Genomic DNA, 20,365 nt, shown 5'->3' on the forward strand with positions numbered 1-20,365 from the left:
TTTCCCAGTTGGACATCGCTGACCACAGAACTGGGATGAGATGGACAGTCACACAGCCATGTATCGTATTTCCATGATAGAGGTCCATTTTTCAAGAGCATAGGTACCTTTGTAATACAATTTATTTAATTATAAGATGTATAATTTCATCTTTAACAATGTTTCTGTTTAACAACCTGCATGCGATGTTCCTAAAAGCGTAGCCCTGGGTTCTGACGAGCCAGCAGCAGCTGCTGCAGCACGTCACCGCTGGGAAGTGGTGGAGCTGGAGTTGGGACGTGGCCTTCGTGACTCTGAACACCTGCTGTCACCACCTTCCTCTTTGCTGTCAAAGTGTTAGTTTCCTTTTTTCAACCCTGCTAACCAGGGGAGCTTGCCTCCACTCATTTGCCAGTGCCCTGTTGCAGATTTAGTCTCTGTTCCTGCTTCTCAGAGTTACCTGCTGGCCCCAGTCCTCAGCTCTGCTGGACCTCTCCCTGTGACATCCTGTCAACAACACCCCAACTTGAGTAGAGAAAAGCCAAAGAGACCAGGTCTTTAGAGCCCTGTGACTTCAAGCAGAGTCTCCAGGTTGAACCGTTCCTTTCCTTCATCTTAGACTTCCTTGTTGCTCCAATCTGCTGAGATGGCTTCTCAAGGATGAATTCTTGTGCCTGTGCTGGGTGAGAGGAAGGCATGTCACTGGGCTTGTGTGGGTGGCAGCGTGAATACTGGGGACTTTGGAGAGTTCAGAACAGAGACCCCACAGGGAGCCACCTGGGCCATGGAGGCCTCTGGGTGGGGCCCTCCTACCAGCCCCATCTTTTGAGACACAGCTGAGGAGACAGACTGATATCTCAGAGACAGGGGACACTCAAAAGACTGCCTGGGCCATCAGAGAGGCCCCTCCAGGGCTGTTGGGTCATGGTGTGATACAGAGCTAAGGTCACCATGGGCCACAGGTGGCACCTATGCACGTTCATCACATTATAGAAAAGGAGCTTTTCTATGCAGTGATTCTCTAAACAAAGACTCAGCCACTTTCCCTGCAGACCCGGGCTGTGGCTAGAACACTGGGAAAGATGCGTCCATAGGCAGATGTGACAGAGAGGTGTTTTGTTTTGTTTTGTTTTTTAATATATCACAAGGTATATTCTATTGGACATCCCAGAAATAAGGATGTTTTAGAGGTAGAAGGTGAAAAGGATCGTTGTGGTGATAAGGAAACTTAGAACCAGAGTTGACAATAACTGACCTTATTTTGGTCAGCAAATAAGGGGCAGATCTGGGACCCAGGTGTCCTGGCTCCTCAACAGGTACGGGCTGAGGTCAACTCCGTGGACTAGGAATCGGGATCTGGGTCTTCCTCGATAGACAGTTAAGACACATTCCTGGCAGCAAAAGAAAAATGAACTCTAATGGGTGTAGACTCTTGAGGCCCCAGGGCGGACTTCTCGACTCCCCAGTGTGGATTTGGCCAGGAATGGTCCCAGAGCAAGTGAGATGCCAGAGACGTTAAGGCTACGTGCCAGAAGTTTCCTTAATGCAGCAAGGGAAGTTGTTTTGACTTGGTTTTCTTTTTCGCAGGAGGCGATTCAGGGTCCCGTGAGCCTACCCTGGGAAAAGCACGCACCCTCATAGAGCAGGTGTCTAGGAGTTGATGTGATGGGACTACTTGATTCAGCAAACCCAGTAGTAGAGACTGGTTTGGCTGTGTTCTCCTTGCCTCTTGAAGAGGCAGATTGCAGATTGTTGGGGAAGTTTTGAAAACAGAATTAAGCTCAGAGCAGATTTCAGCTGTTCTGCTTCGTCCCCTCCGTCTTTCCCCACCTCCCCCTGGTCCAGCTGCGGAGCACAGCCCAGACCACAGCCCAGACCTCCTGCTCCCCTGGCGCAGTGGGAGCAGAATGCTCTAGGTCCCTAGTGCCCCCTGTGATCTTTGGGTCGCACCGGGCTCTCTAGACTTTCCGTCCCAGACATCTTTGCCCGGGACATAGTTGACCGTGACCTCCCTGGGACTCCATTTGCTTTGTTCATGTGAGCAGCTTACTGTCAAGTCTCCACCAGGAGGGGTAGGATGGGGAACATGAGACAGAAGCCTTGCACTGAGCACGCGTGCACACACCTTGTAAAGGCAGCGGGTTGTGGTCACCTTCATCCAGGAACACGGAGATGGCTCCGTCAGCATTCTGGCACGCCAGAGTCTGTTTGGAAGAATGTGATTAATAATAAATCACCCGACATTAAGCACAGACAAAAGTAAAAGAGCGCTAACTCTCCCTGAACGCGTTAGAGATCAGGGTATTTATTCTGGAACTCCTTGGATTCTGTCCCGGTTGAATACAGAAGACAGGATCAGAGTAGGACAAAGCTAATCCCATTTAGTTTTGTGAGACTGTCCCAGCTGTGACTGCAGGCCATGGTCCAGCTCCCCGGAGAGGCATCGGCACTTCTCCTCACTGCTGTGAAGGGAGTGGGCGGATGAGGGCTGAGAGGAGGTGAGACCATATTGATGAGAACCACTGCCTGGGGACATCATGGAGTCCTTAGATTTTTATTTGCTAGAACGAAATAGAGGCTCGGTGCCCTAGGATGTCTGTTTCAAGGGGTGGGGCCTGTAGAAAGAAGAGGTACGGTGTTCTCTGCAACAAAAAAAGACAGGTGGATTTGTAGTGTGCCCCAAACAGTCTTTGTAAGCAAACCATAGCAGGTGGTGGCCTGGGGACCATGTTCTCCAAGCAGGTGGCCATGGTGTCTGACTCATCCTGAAGTCTGACCGCCAGGTGTCATCGCTTTGGTGAGATGGCAAGGAACAGGCATGACTGCGTTTGAGGCTGGCCTCAGCACATCCCTTGACCTTAGGGCGAGAATTCCTCCCTTACCACAGGTGGCGATTAGTTTCCAAAGGAGGACCTGAGATAATGAAGCCTAGGATAGCAGAAATCCAAGGGAGAGGTGATAGGGGACCCTCTTTCTCTAGCAGGAGAGGAACTTGATGTGGCCAAGTGCTAGCTCTTCCCTTCCAGCTTCAGGTCCTCCCAAGCTCCGTAAAAATGCCCAGATGTTCAGTGTGTGTAGATGTGTACTTGCCTGCACGCACAGACACACACACACACACTCACTCACACACACACACTCACTCACACACACGAGGACACATACTGGGACTGTGATTCCTGAGTCCATAAGTGTGGTTGACGGACTGGGTTTACCTAAAAGACCCTTGAAGAGAAAGCTCTTGAAAGATGATTACAGAATTGAGACACCATCATTTAAAAGTGCCCGAGGCAAATGCCTTTGAAAATTGCAGCAGCGGAGGGACAGAGAAAGAACCAGGCAGCCCTTGATTGTTGCGCGGTTCCCTCAGGACCCGTCCTCCCCCTCCCCCTCTGTTTCTCATCTGATAAGAGAAAGAGCAGCACTAAGACTCCTCATCTATCTTATGAAAATCCGATCCGGAATGGCTGTGATCAAAACCAGCTGGCTGTCACCAGCAGTGGCCTTGCGTGGAGGGAGCCGCTCAGAAGCCTGCCTTATGTGGGGGTGTCACGGGTGGCACCGATCAAAGGAGCATTTTTTTAATAAATATATATAAGGAAAAATACAAAAACCGAAGGATTTAGAATAAAAGCAGTGTAGTTTGTCTTGTTTTTTTCAGCGTAACGCGAAGAGGATGAAATAGAATCGGATATGCCTGGTTTCTAACACACTGGCACCGGCGGCTCTGAGAAGGCGCTCCCTGTCACGTTAATACTGTGTCGCTCGTCTTGGGCCTCACTGAAGAGGGTGGCGAGTCCTCAGTTTCGGTTCCTTCCAGCCGCCTCATTCCTCATCACCTTTAAAGTCCTCCTTTACCCCCCTTTGTCCTTAACACATCACAGATCAAAGCTGGAGTCGCCATGGAGCTTCCAGGGAGCTGGGGCGGGGGGGGGGCGGCAGGGAGCAGCCTTGTTCATTGTTCTTCATTTCCTCCCACCGTGGGTAGCCAGTGTGCGATGCTCCCTAGAGGTCACCCCAGCAGGTGACACTGCCGTCCTCCCACCATGTCAGGCTCCTCCCTACAGAGAACCCTTGCTGGGCTGAGCTTATCTCCCAGGAGCAGGGCCTACGAATTGCTCCGAAGGGTCCGTCCTGGTCGACGCCCCTCTGCGTGGTGGATGCCGACTCTTCCCCAGCACCTGGTGGACTGGGTCGGGTGGTGGGGAAGAGCTTGTTCTGGGCTGTTGCATTCTGGTTTCTTCCAGAACATGCTGCCATCCCTCTGCCGTGAGGTCCTGGGGCCGGGTCTCTGCATGCAAAGAAGACCACGAGCTCTGTCGCTGCTGTCCGCATAGCTTCCCCTCTGCTCACGGTCCAGCCAGTGCCCCGCCACGCTGCGGCCTGGCTTGTCTCAGAACCGGGCTCGGTCCAAGCCCTCCTCTCTGACCTGTCATCAGCCAGGAGAGTTGCCGCAGCTCGGGGGGCAGTGGGGAGCAGTCAGCTGTTCAGATGTCCTCCTTGAGGTCATTGATGTCTTTCCCCAACAGCGTGAGGGAGGCGGCTTGGCAGGATTACAGAGACATCTCAACAGAGGACACACAGGCAAGCCCCCGCCCCAAGCCAGCACCTCAGAATGGGCATCATTTCTTCCTTGTCACCCCCTTCCTCTGGGACCTGCTTGGGCGCCTTTGCTCATGGTCAGTCCTGTGGTCCAGCCTCTGCAGCAGGCCCTCTAGCCAACATCATCACGTTGCCTCTCTCCTCCCCTCCCAGGAACGCTGTCGGCTGGACCCAGCCGGAACGGGTAAAATCGCCGGGCATCAGGCCTCATAAAGCAGACCCACCGGGGACCTTCAGGTGCATTTCTGCCTTGGAACCCTGATCCATCCTGGGCATGCAGGAGCCCGGGAGCTCCTCTGGGACCGTCTTTTTCCCTTGTTCCTTTGGGTGATTGAAGCCTGTTGCCTATCGCTTTCCCCTTTTCTTCTCCCTTTAAAAAAAATTCTCCATTTTTTCACTTAGAAAAAAAAATTATTTATACGATTGAGATCCACTAATTAAAGCCATTTTCTGGTATTTGGTTACTGGAGCGTTTGATGTCTCTCTGACAAGACCATGAAATGCATGGAGTGTCCACAGGGAGAGAATTTGCTGAACACGGCTCTTTGTAAATGAGGGGACACAGTGTCGCAGCAGCTCATGAATATGAAACGCCCATGATGCCACCTCAGTGGACTTGGGAACACAGATGAATCCTGTCATGTGCTAAATGAGACCAATTTCTTTCACTTAACTTCATCTTCAATCAGACCTTCTTCCATTTGCCTGTTTAAAATTCCCCATACGTGATGCAGAAGGTAACAGCATTCAGTAAAACAAAGTTTTGCAGCTGCAGAGAAAAATTATAATGATCTGGGGTGTAAAGTTACCATCTCCTAGAAATGTGGACCTTCTTTCCTCTTGCTTCTGAGCTCTGCTCAGGGTCTGTTGACTTTGGGCATAACATTGGGGGTTGTCTGGACTGCTTTTCTTGGGGTGTCCCTAAGCATCGATCCAGGGCCTTTTCAGGTGGCTTGGTTGTTGAACATGGCTGTGCCTTCGGAAAGGTGGACACGAGCCCTTGGCAGCCCGAGAGTGCTCTGCAGTGGCCGGGCCCCTGGGCAGGGGAGCAGGTCTGGGACCATGCAGGACATCTGCGGTCAGGGGTGAGGTGGGTGGGTGAAGTGAGGAGGGCAGATGTCATCAGTCAGCACCCAGAGGAAGCTGGCAGGGAGGCCAGCATGCCCCCGTGTATCGTGGAGTCAGGTGTCACGGTCAGAGAGTGCTGGAGTTTAGAAGAGACTTCCTGTATGTCTAGAAACCCTTCTGGACATGACCAGGAGATTCCATTCAGAAGCCCCCAACCAGGAGCATCAGCAAAGAGTGGAACCTAAAGGAACACAGAGAGGAAGGGCTCCCGTCTTTGCCTGGGTGGAACCCGGGGCCAGATTGGGGTACCTCCCTCATTCTCTCCTTCCTCTTCAGGAAGACTTACATGCCAGCCACGGAGCCTAGTGATGCTCTGAGTATACTCATTCTGCGCTGAGCCCAGTCCGAGAAATCACTTTCTGTTCTTGGGGTACCAAAACGAGCAAACAACAGCCAGTTGTGATGGCAGGCTTTCACAACATGCATCGCAGAGGTCTGGGACAGGCAGGCTTCATCCTGTCAAGCCACAGGGGCCGGCAAGGATCCCTCTGGAACCTCCCTGGGTACATAGCATTTTAGCATGCAGGCGTGACGGTATTATCCGCAATGAATGTATTTCAGGGCAAATGGCAGCTTCTCACATCTTCAAAACCAGTTGTAATTGATCCTACTGGTGTTCCCACGTGTTTCTGTTATTTATTTCTCTTGTTCATTCAGGCACCCCTCGTTTATTTCCGTGATTACATCTGGTGGTTGGTTTGTTGTTAGATCTGTTGGCAGACTAGCATGATACCAGTGCTGGTATCATAACGACTTTGCCATTTGGCCGCTTCTCTCTCTTTGAAATACGCTCTTATTTCTGCTGTTGCTGTACACGAACAAGTGTTTCCTGGGGGCTCCAGAAAGTGGAGTGGTACAGTGGGGCAAGCTGGAGGTCAGGAGGGAGGGTTGGTGAAGCGCAGTGTGACCCAGCCTCGGGATGGATGCCCAGGGGTCACATTTGAATGACTCTTCCTCTATAACTTTGTCCCCGCTCATCCACTGTTTCTTGTATGTGCACAGGCTCTTCCCAGCAGACTTTGCAGCTCCCGAGTGAGCATCCGATGGCATCAAATTCAGGGAGTATAGCTAGGGATTGCTTCTGGTTGTTCTTATGAAAGTAATCCTGCTTAGGCAACCTGGGGACTCAGTACCACTTAGGCTATAACTGGAATGATACAGAGAAGATGGACGTGGCCATTGAGATTTGAGAGCATTGATTGGTTCAGTTCTGTACCGTTGTCTTTTAGTTTGCAGACGTGACTGGGACGTGGACCTCACCCTCCACCATGAGTTTACTGTCTAGGAGGTAGGCTGAAGGCACACTCCACTTTCCCTGCCCACCGCGAACTGGTGAGGTCCATCCTGTGGCCTTGAATAAAGTGTGGTGGAAAGACAGAGTAGGAAGCTCGGAATTCTGCCTGTTGGGTTCCAGGATGATTCACAAAGGAAACAATGTGCCTTGTCCTTAATCTGCTCATTTAGCCTCAATTTTTAAATGTCTAGACCCTCCCTTTGCAGCTTTGCCATGCTTCATCCATCTTGCTTTGCTCCTCATGTGTCTCAGGAGGGCTGCTGCGTAGAGGACCGTGTTTCCTGGCCAATCGATGCAGGTCCTTCCTCACCTGGAAGCAGACTCCTTCTCTCCTGCCTCACCCTGTGCACTCCGCCCCAGGCCCTGCCCGCCAGCCACAGCGGCCTTCCTTAGCGAGTCCCCCCTCGCCTCATCGTGCCTTTGCACACGCTGTCCCCTGCCCGGCTTGGTCTTGTTGATCCTTCGGCTGCCCTGTCCTAGTTCAGAGACCTTCCCCAGCTCCCTACTCTACCGCCAGAAATCCTAAATTAGATCCTCTCTGGACTGAATGAAGTGCGTTGTGCAGCATCCATTCACTGGAATACTAGCTGGACATTTTAAAGAATAATATGTATCTGTACATTGAAAAGGAAAGATACAAGTCAGTCCTGGAACAATGGATATGTCACATGATGCCATTCGCACACATTTAAAAAAGAACATGTTGCTGTGTGTGCAGAAATTGTTTTCAGTAAATATATATGAAAAATGGTTAATAGCAGTTACCTGTAGGGAGATGGCTGGGGTTCATATAAGAAAAGACATTGTCATCTTTTTTTTTTTTTTTTTTTTTTTTTGCCTTTTAGGGCCCCACCCGTGGCATATCGAAGTTCTCAGGGTCAGAGTTGAATCGGAGCTATAGCTGCCAGCCTACACCACAGCCATGGCAACACAGGATCCAAGCCGTGTCTGTGACCTACACCACAGCTCATGGCAACGCTGGATCCTTAACCCACTGAGCAAGGCCAGGGATTGAACCTTCATCCTCATGGCTACTAGTTGGGTTTGTTAACCGCTGAGCCACGACACGAACTGCTGACATTTTCATCTTAAACTTTTCTATAGCATTTGAATTTATTATCACATATGATATTACTTTAACCATTGAAAAATAAGACCAGAGCTCTCCCTGTTATTTTTGGTCATAGAGTCCAATTAGTTTCCTTCACCATGTGCATTATAATTTGCAGGCAGTAAACTACATTTATTTGTGTTTACAATCCCCCCACGGCACTGGTGCTCCATGAAGACGTGGCCCATGACGTTTTATTTGCTGTTGTTACTGGCACGTCTAGCACAGAGTGGGTGCTTCATTCTTTCATTCATCCTTGGGTGAATGAATGAATGAACAAGTGCAGTTTCCCCACAGCATAGCTAACTGGGCATCACGTGGGGCCAGAAACAGGCGAACAACTTGTGCTGACCTAAGAGGCTGGGAGCAAATTCGAAGAGCCAGAGAGGCCCGTTTTGTTATGCAGTCGGAGCTGGGAGTCAGCGGCAGGGGGTCTGGGAGCGGAGGCGCCACCCCCAGGGAACCAAGGTGGAGGATGAGGGTGCCTGCTCCTGTGGCACTGGCATCACAGCCCTCTTACCTCCAGGTCCCCTTTCCTGGGGCCGTTGGAGATGTCCAGCCACCTTCTTCTCCTAGGGGCTGGTTTAGAGAGACACAGGCAGTGGGGAGAGCGCCTCTGAGCTCTCCCGTGTTGGCTCACCTTTCTTTCTGCTCCATTTGGCCTCATTGTGGGGAATTAACCAGTCGGGCATATGGTGAGGGAGAGACTTCATTTATTTATGGTTCTTGGGATACAGAGAAGCACCCAAGAACAGAGGACACCGAGTCTTAGGAAAAGCAAAGCTGCCCGGCTGTAGGCAGTTGTCTTATGCCTCCCCTGGGGGGAGGCGTCTTTGCAAGCACAGTACATCTGCAAAAATAGCCTCTGTGTGTGTGTGTGTGTGTGTGTGTGTGTGTGTGTGTGAGTGTGTGTGTGTGTGTGTGTGTGTGTGTGTAACGGTCCAGGGTTTGCAGTCGAACCTGAGCTGGAAGCCTGGCCCTATCCCTCACTAATGATCTCATATCTTGCAAGCTGCTTCATCGTGCTGAGCCTCAGTATTGTCCTCTGGAAAATGGTGATGACTGGGCAGGATTCAGTGAGAAAATGAGGGGAAAGCCATATTGTTTCTCTCCATGCTCAATAATATGCCCGCTAAATGAATAAGATAGAATACTTATTATAGACTGAGCATAGTGCTTGATATTTTACAGAGATCATTACATGTAATACTTAGGACAACCAGATGGGGAGGGTGTAATTATGATTCCCTTTGTACAGCTGAAGAAACTGAGGCACAGACAAGATGAAGTCACACAACTAGGCCATGGGGGAGCCAGGATTTGAAGCTGGCCAGCCTGCATCCAGTGCCTGCACTCTCAGCCATTTAACTAACCCATTGTTTCCGTTAATGTTCTTACTATTACCAGCGCTGAAAAAAACGAAACTAGAGTTGGCATCATTATTAAAATGTTTAAAATAGCGCTAGTCTTTCAGCAGGGCTAGAGCGGGCTCCTTTATTCCTCCTGTTGTCTCTGTTCAAATCCTGTGCTTTTTTTTTTTGGTCTTTTTTTTGCCATTTCTTGGGCCACTCCTGTGGCATATGGAGGTTCCCAGGCTAGGGGTTGAATTGGAGCTGTAGCCTCTGGCCTACACCAGAGCCACAGCAACACGGGATCCAACCGCGTCTGTGACCTACACCACAGTTCACGGTAACGCCAGATCCTTAACTCACTGAGCAAGGCCAGGGATCAAACCTGCAACCTCATGGTTCCTAGTCGGATTCGTTAACCACTGCGCCACGACGGGAACTCCCAAATCATGTGCTTTTAAACGTGAAACTTGACCGCCCTGAATCAGACTAGGTCACTGAGCCAGGCTCGCGGGTCAAAGGAACTGCCGTCATTGCAGGCAGGGCTGGATCCGTCCATGCAGGTCATTTAATGAAGAAGCGGATTTCTCCAGCCTGTTTTTGTTTTCTAGGTTGGTTCATAGTATATGTGTGTGTAAGAAATAGGGAGGGAAGGAGGAGAGGAGGAAAAGAGGACGGAAACTCCTGGGAACATGTTCTGTACCCATAAGCAAGCACGGGTCTGTGATTGTAAATCAGAAATGGTAAAATTAGGAAGTTCTTTGAAGTTTGCCCAAAACCTGCTCTGCGGCCACCTGTTCCACTGGGGCCGGGAGTTGGATGGCCTGGCTCTGCGGCAGTGGCTCAAGCTGTCACTGCGCCGGAATGTTCCAGCTTGCCTTGGTCTGGCTGTCATCGCTGGCTCGGTCCCACTCAGGCGTTCACCGGGTTCTGCTGGGCACCAGGCTTCCAATTAGAGAGAAATCCCACTGTGTGGCCAGCCCCACCAGTGCCACTCTGAGCGGCCCTTTTGCCAAGGCCTGAGCTGACCTCTGCTCTGTCACAGATGGGCCAGGCTCACGTTCCTTTGTGCACATTTGGGAAGGGGGTGGGCACGAAGAAGGAAGCCCACAGGGAGTCAGAGTGGACATTGGGCAGAAGTGCAGCTCTTCAGAGCTGGGAGAGGCTGGGCAGAGTTGACAGGACCCAAATGCTGACATCGTGGAGGGAGAGGGGACTTGGGGAAGACCCCTGTCCTGAGCCCTAAGCCCAGCAGGGGGCATTTCCTTACCAACTTCTGAATATTCATCTCAGGCTGGGCTCTGTGCACCCAAGGAGAGCCAGGAGCCGCTAACTGTCTCACTCCGGAACTGTCACACTGCTGATGGCACATGGCATGGCCAGCTTCTCCCCCCCTCCCCCGCCCCACCGCAGGGCCCTGGCAGCTCCGCCAGCCTGGAGCCCCACTCTGCCTGGGCTCGGGGACAACAGTGCTGTCAGCAGCCCTCACATAGACTCTCTTCATCACTTAGAGCAAGAGGGAACAAGCAAGCTGAATTTCTATTAGCATAAGAAATAGAAAATTAGAGAATTCCATCTAGCAGGATAGAGAGATATAATCTAGGCTCCGAACAGCTTCTTTCTAGAAGACTTGCTGAATGTGATTCATTATTTCCAGGGTCGGGGGTGGGGGGGGAGGCGGGGGGAGGGTATGTGTCTTCTTTATTCCCCTATCAGCATTTTTTTTTATTTCCATCCCTTTTCATCCTTTTAATCACCCTCTTTCTCTGCCTGTCTCTTTCTCTCTGTCTTCTTTTCTGTGCCTCCGTCTCTCCCTTGCATGCTTTCTCTCTTTCCAGGTACAGCATGTGTAACTTCGTCAGAAGCAATAATAAAGACGCCAGGCTGGGAACTGACATTTATATACTCGGGCCTAGCTTGACTAGAACCATCGCAAAGCCTAAATAATGCATAGCCCGAAAGTGACAAGGGGCTTGCCAGCTGTTCTTGGAATGATTCTCTGTCTCTTTTTAAAAGAAGCCAATCCAGTCTATGGAAGCAAAAATGAAGGATGTCTTCACTACTCTCTTCTTTCTGGAATTTTCCTTCCTTTTAGTATTTGTACTTGATCTGGGATTTCCAGGACTGCCTTGTCCAGCTTGGCGCTTTTTTTTTTTCCCCCATCCCATCTTGTTTTTTTCCTCTATGCAGACTGATTAAAACAAAGAAAGCCCCTCTACCCATACGTGAGGCTCACCGGGCAAAGGCAGTAATTCTTTAATTCTTCACAGTGTTAGGGTGTCCCCGTGAGGAGATGGACGATTTTCCTGCCTTAAGCAAGTTGCTAGTTTAGTGTTTCTCTGTTTTTCCATCTGCGTGACTTTATTAGACTGACGGAAGAAATAGCCTCCTCCGTCTGTATGTCTGTCTCACATGGAGAATGCAGAGAAGGAGAATCTCCACCAAACAGCGAGGGAAGTGGCATCCTTGGAGTCAGCATTGTTCATCATCTTAGACCTGGCAGAGGGAGACGCTGAGCCCAGACACACTGCCGGGGAGCCAGGTCACATCATTAGGTGTAAGGTGACCTTCAGATGCAGGCTCGGGGCTGTGAGGACTGTGCCTGCTGCACAGACTAGGATGAGCTCATGTATGGCGGACTTGGTCATGAGCAGGTGCACTCATGGTGACAGCCACCTTGTGACACTACACTTTCCAGTTCCTCTGTCTCTGACCGTGCCAGGCTCATTCGGCTCCTTTTCATCCTCCCTCTCCTGTCATGTAAGCATGTCCCAAGTGCTGTCCAGGACTTTCTTCCCATTTCTTTCCATTTCTCCTTGGAGAGCCTCTCCCATGACTCCTAACCTGGAGCCAGCATCAGATCACCTAAGAAATCTTAGGGACAAATACAGATGCCGAAGCCCCACCAGGAGATTCCAGGCCAGCAAGTTCTGGGCCAAAGCCTGAGATTCAGAAATTGCTGGAATTCTGCCTCCGATTGTCATGAATGTTTCTGGTTGAATTCCACAGCCCTAGACTGGGGGCTCCTAGAGGCAGGAGAGCAGCTGAGTGTCCATGCTGCCCGAGGCCTGTAGCCCTCCCCATGGCCGGCATGGGGCGGGTGTGAGTAATCAGTGGAGAAGCAGGCAGGATCCCCATCCGTGCTGCTGACCGTTTTGCCTCCTCCTCTCATTGCAGATATTCCTGTTATTCCAGACCTAGAAGAGGTACAGGAGGAAGACTTCGTTTTGCAGGTGGCAGCCCCTCCCAGGTACGTTCAGTTAGTATGACGTTGTTGGGAGTGGCAAACATGTGGATTAATATGCTCCAGACGCCGTCTCCAGTGGTGCTGCCCTCCAGGGTGGATCCACGTGTCTCTGGTGATGGGCCAGGCTTCCCACTGTATTAGACATTTTCTTCCCATTTTGGTCCTTCCCAGCTGCCTAGGAAGCTCTGGGGACAGTGGCCTGGCAGCACTCCTGGCCCCGTGGGCCCTGCTCACTTTCTCTTTCCTGTAGCATCCAGGTAAACCGGGTGATGACTTACCGTGACCTGGACAATGACCTCATGAAGTATGCAGCCTTCCAGACCTTGGTGAGTGGGCCAGCTTCTGCATAGAGGAGTGGGCTCCAGGCAGCGTCCCTGGCAATGTCTCGGTTCCTCCAGAGCCATGCAGCCTCTTCTCCACGGGCCTCTGAGGCTGCCGGGCAATGGTCCATGAGCCAGAGGCATCATCCTTGGCTATCAGAGCATCCCTGGACCCGACATGTTCCAGGGTCTCCAGGGCCAGTCTCTCCCTGCTGCTTCCTGGCTGCCCACGTGGCATCGCTAGATTTGCAGCTGTCACGCCTGCCCTCCCAGTGTTGAACTTTCCCTAGAGAGTCCCCAGCCAGTAGGACATTGTGACAGTCCCCCAGTTCTCAGCAGCCCCCAGGGCCACCCGCAGTTTGGCTCTTTCACAGGAATTCCTGCAGGTGTGGTTTTGCAAAGTTCTACCCCACAACCTGGTCCTCTTCACTTTGCCAGAGCTCATTGGCCGAAGGTTGCCGCCCCCCGCCCCCCCAAGGCACCTAGCACGCCTTTGTTGTTGTCACATTCACAGGATGGAGAGATCGACCTGAAGCTCCTCACCAAAGTCCTGGCGCCGGAGCACGAGGTGCGAGAGGTACGTGGCTGCGGCAACGCCTGCCCCTCGGCTGCCCAGGGCGGGAGGCTGGCTGTGACTGAGGGGATGGCATCCCCCATGGTCCCCCGCGATGCCTCTCTCGGCAGGACGATGTCAGCTGGGACCGGGACCGTCTGTACGCAGAGGTGTCCTCAGAGCTCCTCAGTGAGTGGGACCTGCTGCACGCGGACAAGGAGGACCCCGGGGGACCGTCCGCACACACCTGAGCTCCGGGGGTCAGCAGATGCTCTCCTGCAGGCGGTCACCTCTGCCATAAACCTAAAACGAAGGAAGCTTGCCAGCAGCTTAGAATTTTTATATGGACCATTTTGTAATAAAAATAACTATTTTCAGTGGGCCACATTGGATCATTCCGTTGGGAGCAATTGCTGGTTTCTGGAGCTCTCTCTTCCACGTCTTTCCAGGACCCCCTTGGAAAGATGGGTCAGGAGGGAAGGAGGGCAGTTCCCATCGTGGCTCAGGGCTTAACAAACCCGACTAATATCCCTGAGGATGCGGGTTTGATCCCTGGCCTCGCTCAGCGGGTTAAGGATCCTGCGTTGCTGTGGCCGTGTGGCAGGCTGGCAGAAGGGTGAAGGAGGGCAGCTTTCAAGCCACTGACGGGACCTCTCCCCATCACAGAAGGGCGGGAGGGAAAGCTGGAGTCAGGGGGAGAAGCAGCAGGTGCTTCCGGAAGTCGCTCAGTTCACAGAGGCCGCAGCAGCTCCTGTGAGCACCTGGATAGAGGGATAACCCCTGATAACCCGAGGTGGAGAGTGGCCCCCTGCGGGCCCTGGGGAGAGCCTTTCTCTTTGTGGAGGGTCGGTTACCTTGGTGAGGTTGCACTGTCTTCTTCATGCTTTCAGGCCACTCAGCTGAGGAGACAGCAAGCAGTGGGTGTGATGGGGTGACCCATCCCCCGCGTCAAAGTTCGGTGGCTTTTCTGACAGCACGCCCCGACCCCCTTTTCCCCACAGCCTATGCCTGGGGCTCCCAGAGCACGCGCTTCCCGTCTGCCACAGGTTCCCAGGGCATCGTTTCTGGCCCTCGTTAGCAGGAGCCAGCTCGGCAGCCCTGAGCCCTCTACACAAACCCTCTCCCAGGGAGCCCGCGACCGCCCCTCCCCCAGCTTTCAGAAGCGAAGCTGCTGCTCCCCCAAGTGCCTGCATCGCTGCCTGTTTCCAAAGAGCGCCGAGATCTGGAGCAGAGCCCAACCCTTTTTCTAAACAGAGACATCTTTTGTTTTTGTTTTTCTCTCTTTCTCCCCAAGACATCTCATCTGAGGACAGGACGTCTCCCTGCTGCCCCTCCTAGACGCCACTTTGGATCAGTCCGGTGCAGGCTGGCAGCAGCTAACCAAGCCCCACTCCTGGCCATGGGGAGTGCTGAGCGCTGCTCTCATCCTGCCTGGAAAGCCCTTCATTAAAATTCAGGAAAACAAAGAGGCTCAACACTTCAGAAACCCACTGGGGGGCTATTTTTTCGTGACCACAGTGCCCTTCCCTGGTGAGGCACTGGCTCCAGAGCAGGCACAGAGAATGCTTCTCTGTTAATTATAAACTCAGGGATTTAGTGGCTTTGGGGTCCCCTTTCCTCCTTTTCCAGAGTCACACTTTTAGCCCAGACAGCCCTTCTTTGGAATAATTCCCATGGTCACTGAGAAGTTTCCGTCTCGGCTGGTTTTGCTTAAGCCTGAATCATTCAGAAACCCCCAGGGAGGAAAGGCAGTATTTGCAGTCAGTTAGTCACTGGCAAGTTCACGTGCTTAGGGCTTGATAAACGTGGGGGGCTTCAGCCAGCCCGAGCCGGGGCCAGGGGTTGACTCCCTTCCTCCCTTGACTTCTCAGACACCCTCTGTATTCCAACCAGTGTGTCACCCACCCACGACTTCAGGGGTCTCCCAAGAAGATGGCCCAAGAGTGATGACCGAATGGACAAGCACTGCAGGTACCACAGTATAGTTTTCTGCAGACGTCGGGGGGGAGGCGTGGCGTGGGCCTCGTGCATGTGGTGGATTGTCTCTGAGCTCACGTCACCTCGGAGCGGGCTAAGACCCAGCCAATCTCTGACAAAATCTCCCACAGTGTCTTTGGCGTGGGGTGGTAGCTGCAGAGCTGCCTTTTGTAGGCCGGGCCCTGGTGGGGAAGCATGTCTTTTCCTGAGATACCGAGTGCCACTTAGTGTGTGCCAGGCGCTGTTCCAGACACGGCAGAGAGGGTGCTGGACAACCCCAACTCCCTTCCCTCCAAGTGCTTCCTTTCCAGTGGGGGAGGGGGACCAGTAAGTCAAATAGGTTGTCAGATGGTGGTGGGTCTTGCAGAGAAGGATTCAGCAGGAACGGCGAAGGGAGCATTGGGGTCACAGGTTGCAGAGTTAAATGGCGTGGTGAGGGGAGGCCTCACTGAGAAGGTGACATTTGAGCAAAGACCCAAAGAAGGTGAAGGAAGGAGGGAGAACAGTATTTGCAAAAGCCAGGAGGGGGCAGGCCTGACTTCTGTGAGTAGCAGCAGCCGGTCTGGAAGTTGGGAGCGGGGCGGGAATGGGGAGAAGGGCCGATCTGTCTTGCTGGGCCCAGGCCTGGGCTGACCGCAGAAAAGGCCTCTGTGTGGCTGAGGTTCGGGCCCTCCAGGGACATGAGCACCCTCAGGCTCTGTGGACCTGCCAGGTAGCCTTTGGAAAACTTTGCTCACATGGCCCCATGGCCCTTTCATGCCTCACCTTGAGAGTGTGCCGAGCCATGAGCTCTTCTGCTGCAGGGAGCGCAGGGCAGATGGCGGCCCCGCGTGGCCTTTGCGTGGAACGCTCCCTGGAAACTTGTGGCTCTGATGAGAAGCTCGAGCGAGAAATTCACCGGGACAGGCTTGTGGCTGAACCCGAGGTCATCTCTGCCCGTTGGCTCATCTTTGCTGAACTCCAGGCCACCCCCAGACAGGCTTTTGAAGCCACATACCCCAGACAGAAACCGATGCCCCCGTCCAGCCTTGCTGGACCACCATGCGCTACCCACATAAATCAAGACCTTGGTGGTGAGGCTCCTGGGAGCACTGGTGCTGGAGGCCTGAAGGAAAAGTAGTATTTGCTACTTGCTCTGCTTGGCCAAGCAGTGCTGCGCTCTTCTCCCCAGGGCCAAAGAGTCGGGGGGAGGGGGTGGCGTGGGCGGAGTGGGGAGAGAGCAGCAGCAAATAACACCAATTCTGGAATCAGGCAGGCCTGGGTCCAGTCCCAGCTCTGCCACACCGTCCCCTTGAGCAAGCACCTTTCCTCTTCTGATCCTGTTTTCTCATCTATAAAATGGGGATCCGAGCAGTACTCTGATGCCCAGTAAAAGCAGACTGCTTTTAGATGTTGGAACAGGACAGGATGGAAGAGGGAACCTGGGGAAAGTCACATTGGATATTTTATTGCAACGACAAACACCTGCGTCTCACGAGGGGCTCCCACCTCTGTTTCCCCTTCCGCGTCATCTCTCCGCCGTGGATAAAGAATGGTTTGGCATAAGGGTTTTTTGGTTTTGTTTGGATAACAACTTTATTGAAGCATAATTTGCATGCCTTAAAATTTACCCCCTGAAAGTATGCAATTTGATGATGTTAGTAAATTTAGGGAGTTAGGCAGCCAGCGCCATAATTCTGTTTCCAGAACATTTTCATCATCCTACAAGGTTCCCTTGTGTCCAGTTACACTTAACCCCCACGCCTGTTCCCAGCCCCAGGCAACCACTGACTGATCTGCTTGCTGACTCTCAATTGGTCCTTTCTGAACATTTCATGTAGATGGACTCATATAACATGTGGTCTTTGGAACCTGGCTGCTTTCACTCAACATCTTTTTCAGGTCTACCCATGCCGTAGCGTGGGCCAGTGGTTCGTTCTTTTTGGGTTGCTGACTATTTTTCTGTTGTGTGAACACAGGCCACATTTTAACTATTCATCAGTTGATGGACATTTGAGTTGTTTCCAGTTCCGGCCGTTATGAATAAAGTCCCTGTGGACATTTATGTCTATGTCTTTGTGCAGACAGACGTTTTCATTTCTCTAAGGTTGATTCCTAGGAGTGAAATTGCTGGGTCAGATGGTATATTTCTGTTTAACTTTTAAGAAACTGCCCAACTGTTTTCCAGGGCATCCGTTTTATTTATTTGTGCGTTTGTTTTTTCAGTGCTTTAGGGTATCTGGATTAATTCAGTAAAAATTAAGATTTTTTTTTTCCTGTCTCCTTTCTGTATATTTTTCAAAGGTCACTGTTAAATTTATCAGAGGCACCTTCTCCTGATTCCTCCCTCTTGCCTTCTTCCTGTCATTGAGCTTATCTCTGTTGAGAACACAGAGCTCAGCTGTCTGCTCTCCCCACCAGCCTGAAAGCTTCTTCAGGATAAGACTGGGTGTTGTTTGAGTTTCCAGCAAGGCTCTTGCTTATTCCAGGAGTTCAAAGTCAAATAAGACATAGTCCTGACCCCGAGGAGCTCCTAAGATAGTAGAGAAATAGACAGGATTCCTCTGTGTTCTCAAAGCATTGATTCTGAGAAACACAGAGTCTTTCTGGATGAGTGGGGGGACCCAAAGTACAGATGAAGGGAGAGAGCGAGGGAGCTTCGTTTGCCCACAAGAAATTCAGAGCTGGGCTGGTTTGCATAGAGCAGGGATCAGCCTACTGCAGCCTGTGGACCAAGTGCAGCCAGCCACCCGTTCTTGTTTTACTGGAACATGGCCATGCTCCTGAATTTGCATATCGTCTGTGACTGCTTTGGGGCTACAGTAGCAGAACTGAGCTGTGGCAGAGACCATGTGGCATATGGTCTGCAAAGCCTGAATTTTATTTGCTCTCTGGCCCTTTACAGAAAAAGTCTGCCCGTCCATCCTTAGACAAAAGAATGAAAGTGAGAAAATCATACCCGCAGGCGCCCAAAGTCCAGCTGCTCGTTGATCCAGAAATGCAGCTGCAGGAGGAGTGACTTGAGTTCCGTGTAAAGACAGACCGGAAGGGTTGGGAGAGTCTGGCTCCTGGAAGAGAGAGACAGACCTCGCTTAAGAAAAGGAAAGAAACAAAAATCCACTCATCTGTTCTAGCAGAGTTGGGACAGAATCTCTCCGGAGATAAAAAGCTGGGAAGGTCAAGTGGGCTCCTTGACCTCAGGTCCTGCTTGAGATACGGGAGGAGAAGGGTCTCTAGGAATCAAATACCTTTGGCAGCGGGCTTAGCATAATGGTGAGAAAGCCCAGTGAAGGGGGGTTAGGAGCAGGGGAGGGGAAAAGCCCGACTTTCCCTTTGGTGAGGCAGCAATCAGAAAGTAAGGGTGTCAGAAGCAGCCGGAGGAAGAGGCTGCCCCTCTTGTGGCTGAGGCGGAGCGAATTAATTCCCGGCATATGTTCCCAGCATCTGTCACGGTGACCTGGACCAGAGGGGTCAGCGAGAGAGGGGACCATGCCAGGGCTGAGCATTAGCCCAGAATTCCCGGGCTGCCGAGGCTCTTAGCTCCCACAGAACGATGGCTGGCCAGCTCGCCCTGTAGCATCTGCTGCAGCTGCAGCAAACCACTGCCTGGGGAGAGGGAGTGCTTTCCACAAGAAAGCCCCTGCTGTGAAGGGGCTGGGCAAAGACCAGAGTGGGTCCCATCTCTTCCAGATCTCCAGCTGCAGTAGATTCGACCCGCCAGCCACATAGACCGGAGGCGACACACCACGGGATGGCACTGGGAGGGGGAGGGCCAAGGGAGCCACAGTCCTCGATGGAAAAAACACTCAGGGGTGGGGCGCCCTCCAAAGTACCAGTCCCAGAATCTCCGTGGTTACTATTTGGGCTGCTCGGTATTAAAGTGTCCCTCTGGAGTCAGAGGTCAACTCAGAGGGAGGAGGGCAGGGAGGCTAAAAATGCGGATGATGCCAGGTGCAAGTCCCTGCACTGGCACATCGCAGCTGCAGGACCTCAGGCAGGTTCCTATACTTCCTTGTGCCTCCGTTTTCTCATTTATAGAGTGAGGTAGAAAACACGTCCTGTCTTCGTCAAGGCGTTATTGTCTCAAGCATCCAGCATAAAGCAAGCACTCAAGGAAGATTAGTTCCAATCACACTGGGCAGACAGGCAGTGTTCCCCCCGATGGCCAGTCATGGGCATTCGGCACTGACAGGACCCACAGGGGCATCTGTCCCAAGGTCATGAGCTGGAAGCTCAGAGGCTGACGTGGACCCACAGGATGTGTTTGATTTGGCTGACACATGATTTTTTTTTTAACTGTTTGGTTAATTATCAGCATTTAAAATGGAAAGGTTTCACATTAAACTCAGATTTCCAGCTTCTCTTAGGAAACTGGGAGATCTGTCCACTCTGAGGCCACAGTCCCCCGAGGGCAGGGACTGAGAGGAGCAGAGAAGCCACAGCTCCTTTGAGTCAGGGGCAGGCCAGCCCGCCCCGCCCCCCCCACTCTTCAACTTCCGCCTGGACCCTGCAGGCACTGACTTGGAGACCCCTGCCCCACCTCTTCGTTTTCCCTCTGAGGATCCTGTTCCCCCCAGGGCTCTTACCCAAGGTCATGGCTACCGAGTCCTGACTTGCAGGCCAGTGTCCTTTGTCAGTAACCAGGCCTCCCGGCCTGATGGATGACCCCAAACCACAGAAGCTCTGGAGAAGATCCAGTTTACCTCCCCTGGGGGTCTCCTCCTCTGATCAGGAATCCTAACCCTGTGCGCAGCATGGGTCTGACAAGAGTTTGCGCAGAGTCTTGGGATATTTCCAGGGCCAGTAACCAGACCCTTAGCCATTGGCCT

General features: G+C 52.2%; 2 protein-coding genes across 11 annotated transcripts in view; both read left to right on the forward strand.

Annotated features, from left to right (window-relative positions):
- The window catches only part of IFT43 (intraflagellar transport 43), a 131,969-nt gene that overhangs the window by 86,558 nt on the left and 25,046 nt on the right, over positions 1 to 20,365 (forward strand). For 7 of the 9 annotated variants that reach the window (XR_014811185.1, XR_014811189.1, XR_014811188.1 and 4 more), the window contains 4 exons: positions 12,638 to 12,710; positions 12,958 to 13,033; positions 13,542 to 13,604; positions 13,712 to 13,962. Coding sequence is in view for 3 of the 9 variants with exons in the window: in XM_084969883.1 (XP_084826009.1) it covers positions 12,638 to 12,710; positions 12,958 to 13,033; positions 13,542 to 13,604; positions 13,712 to 13,831 (332 nt within the window). In the remaining 6 variants the exon portion in view is untranslated. Of the gene's footprint in view, positions 1 to 12,637; positions 12,711 to 12,957; positions 13,034 to 13,541; positions 13,605 to 13,711; positions 13,963 to 15,451; positions 15,552 to 20,365 lie in introns of those variants that run through there. The other 2 variants (XR_014811186.1, XR_014811184.1) reach the window with 1 other exon arrangement.
- GPATCH2L (G-patch domain containing 2 like) overlaps positions 15,458 to 20,365 on the forward strand; it is a 119,535-nt gene continuing 114,627 nt past the window's right edge. For both annotated transcript variants that reach the window (XM_084966116.1, XM_084966115.1), the window contains exon 1: positions 15,458 to 15,551. In XM_084966116.1, coding sequence (XP_084822242.1) covers positions 15,535 to 15,551 — 17 coding nt within the window. In that variant the 5' untranslated portion in view covers positions 15,458 to 15,534. The remainder of the gene's footprint in view (positions 15,552 to 20,365) is intronic.

This window comes from Sus scrofa, chromosome 7 (genome assembly GCF_054392235.1).
Source record: "Sus scrofa isolate SSC_HxYL_T2T_F1_AM1 chromosome 7, Sscrofa_HxYL_maternal_Yorkshire_Landrace_v2.0, whole genome shotgun sequence".
Taxonomy (NCBI): domain Eukaryota; kingdom Metazoa; phylum Chordata; class Mammalia; order Artiodactyla; family Suidae; genus Sus; species Sus scrofa.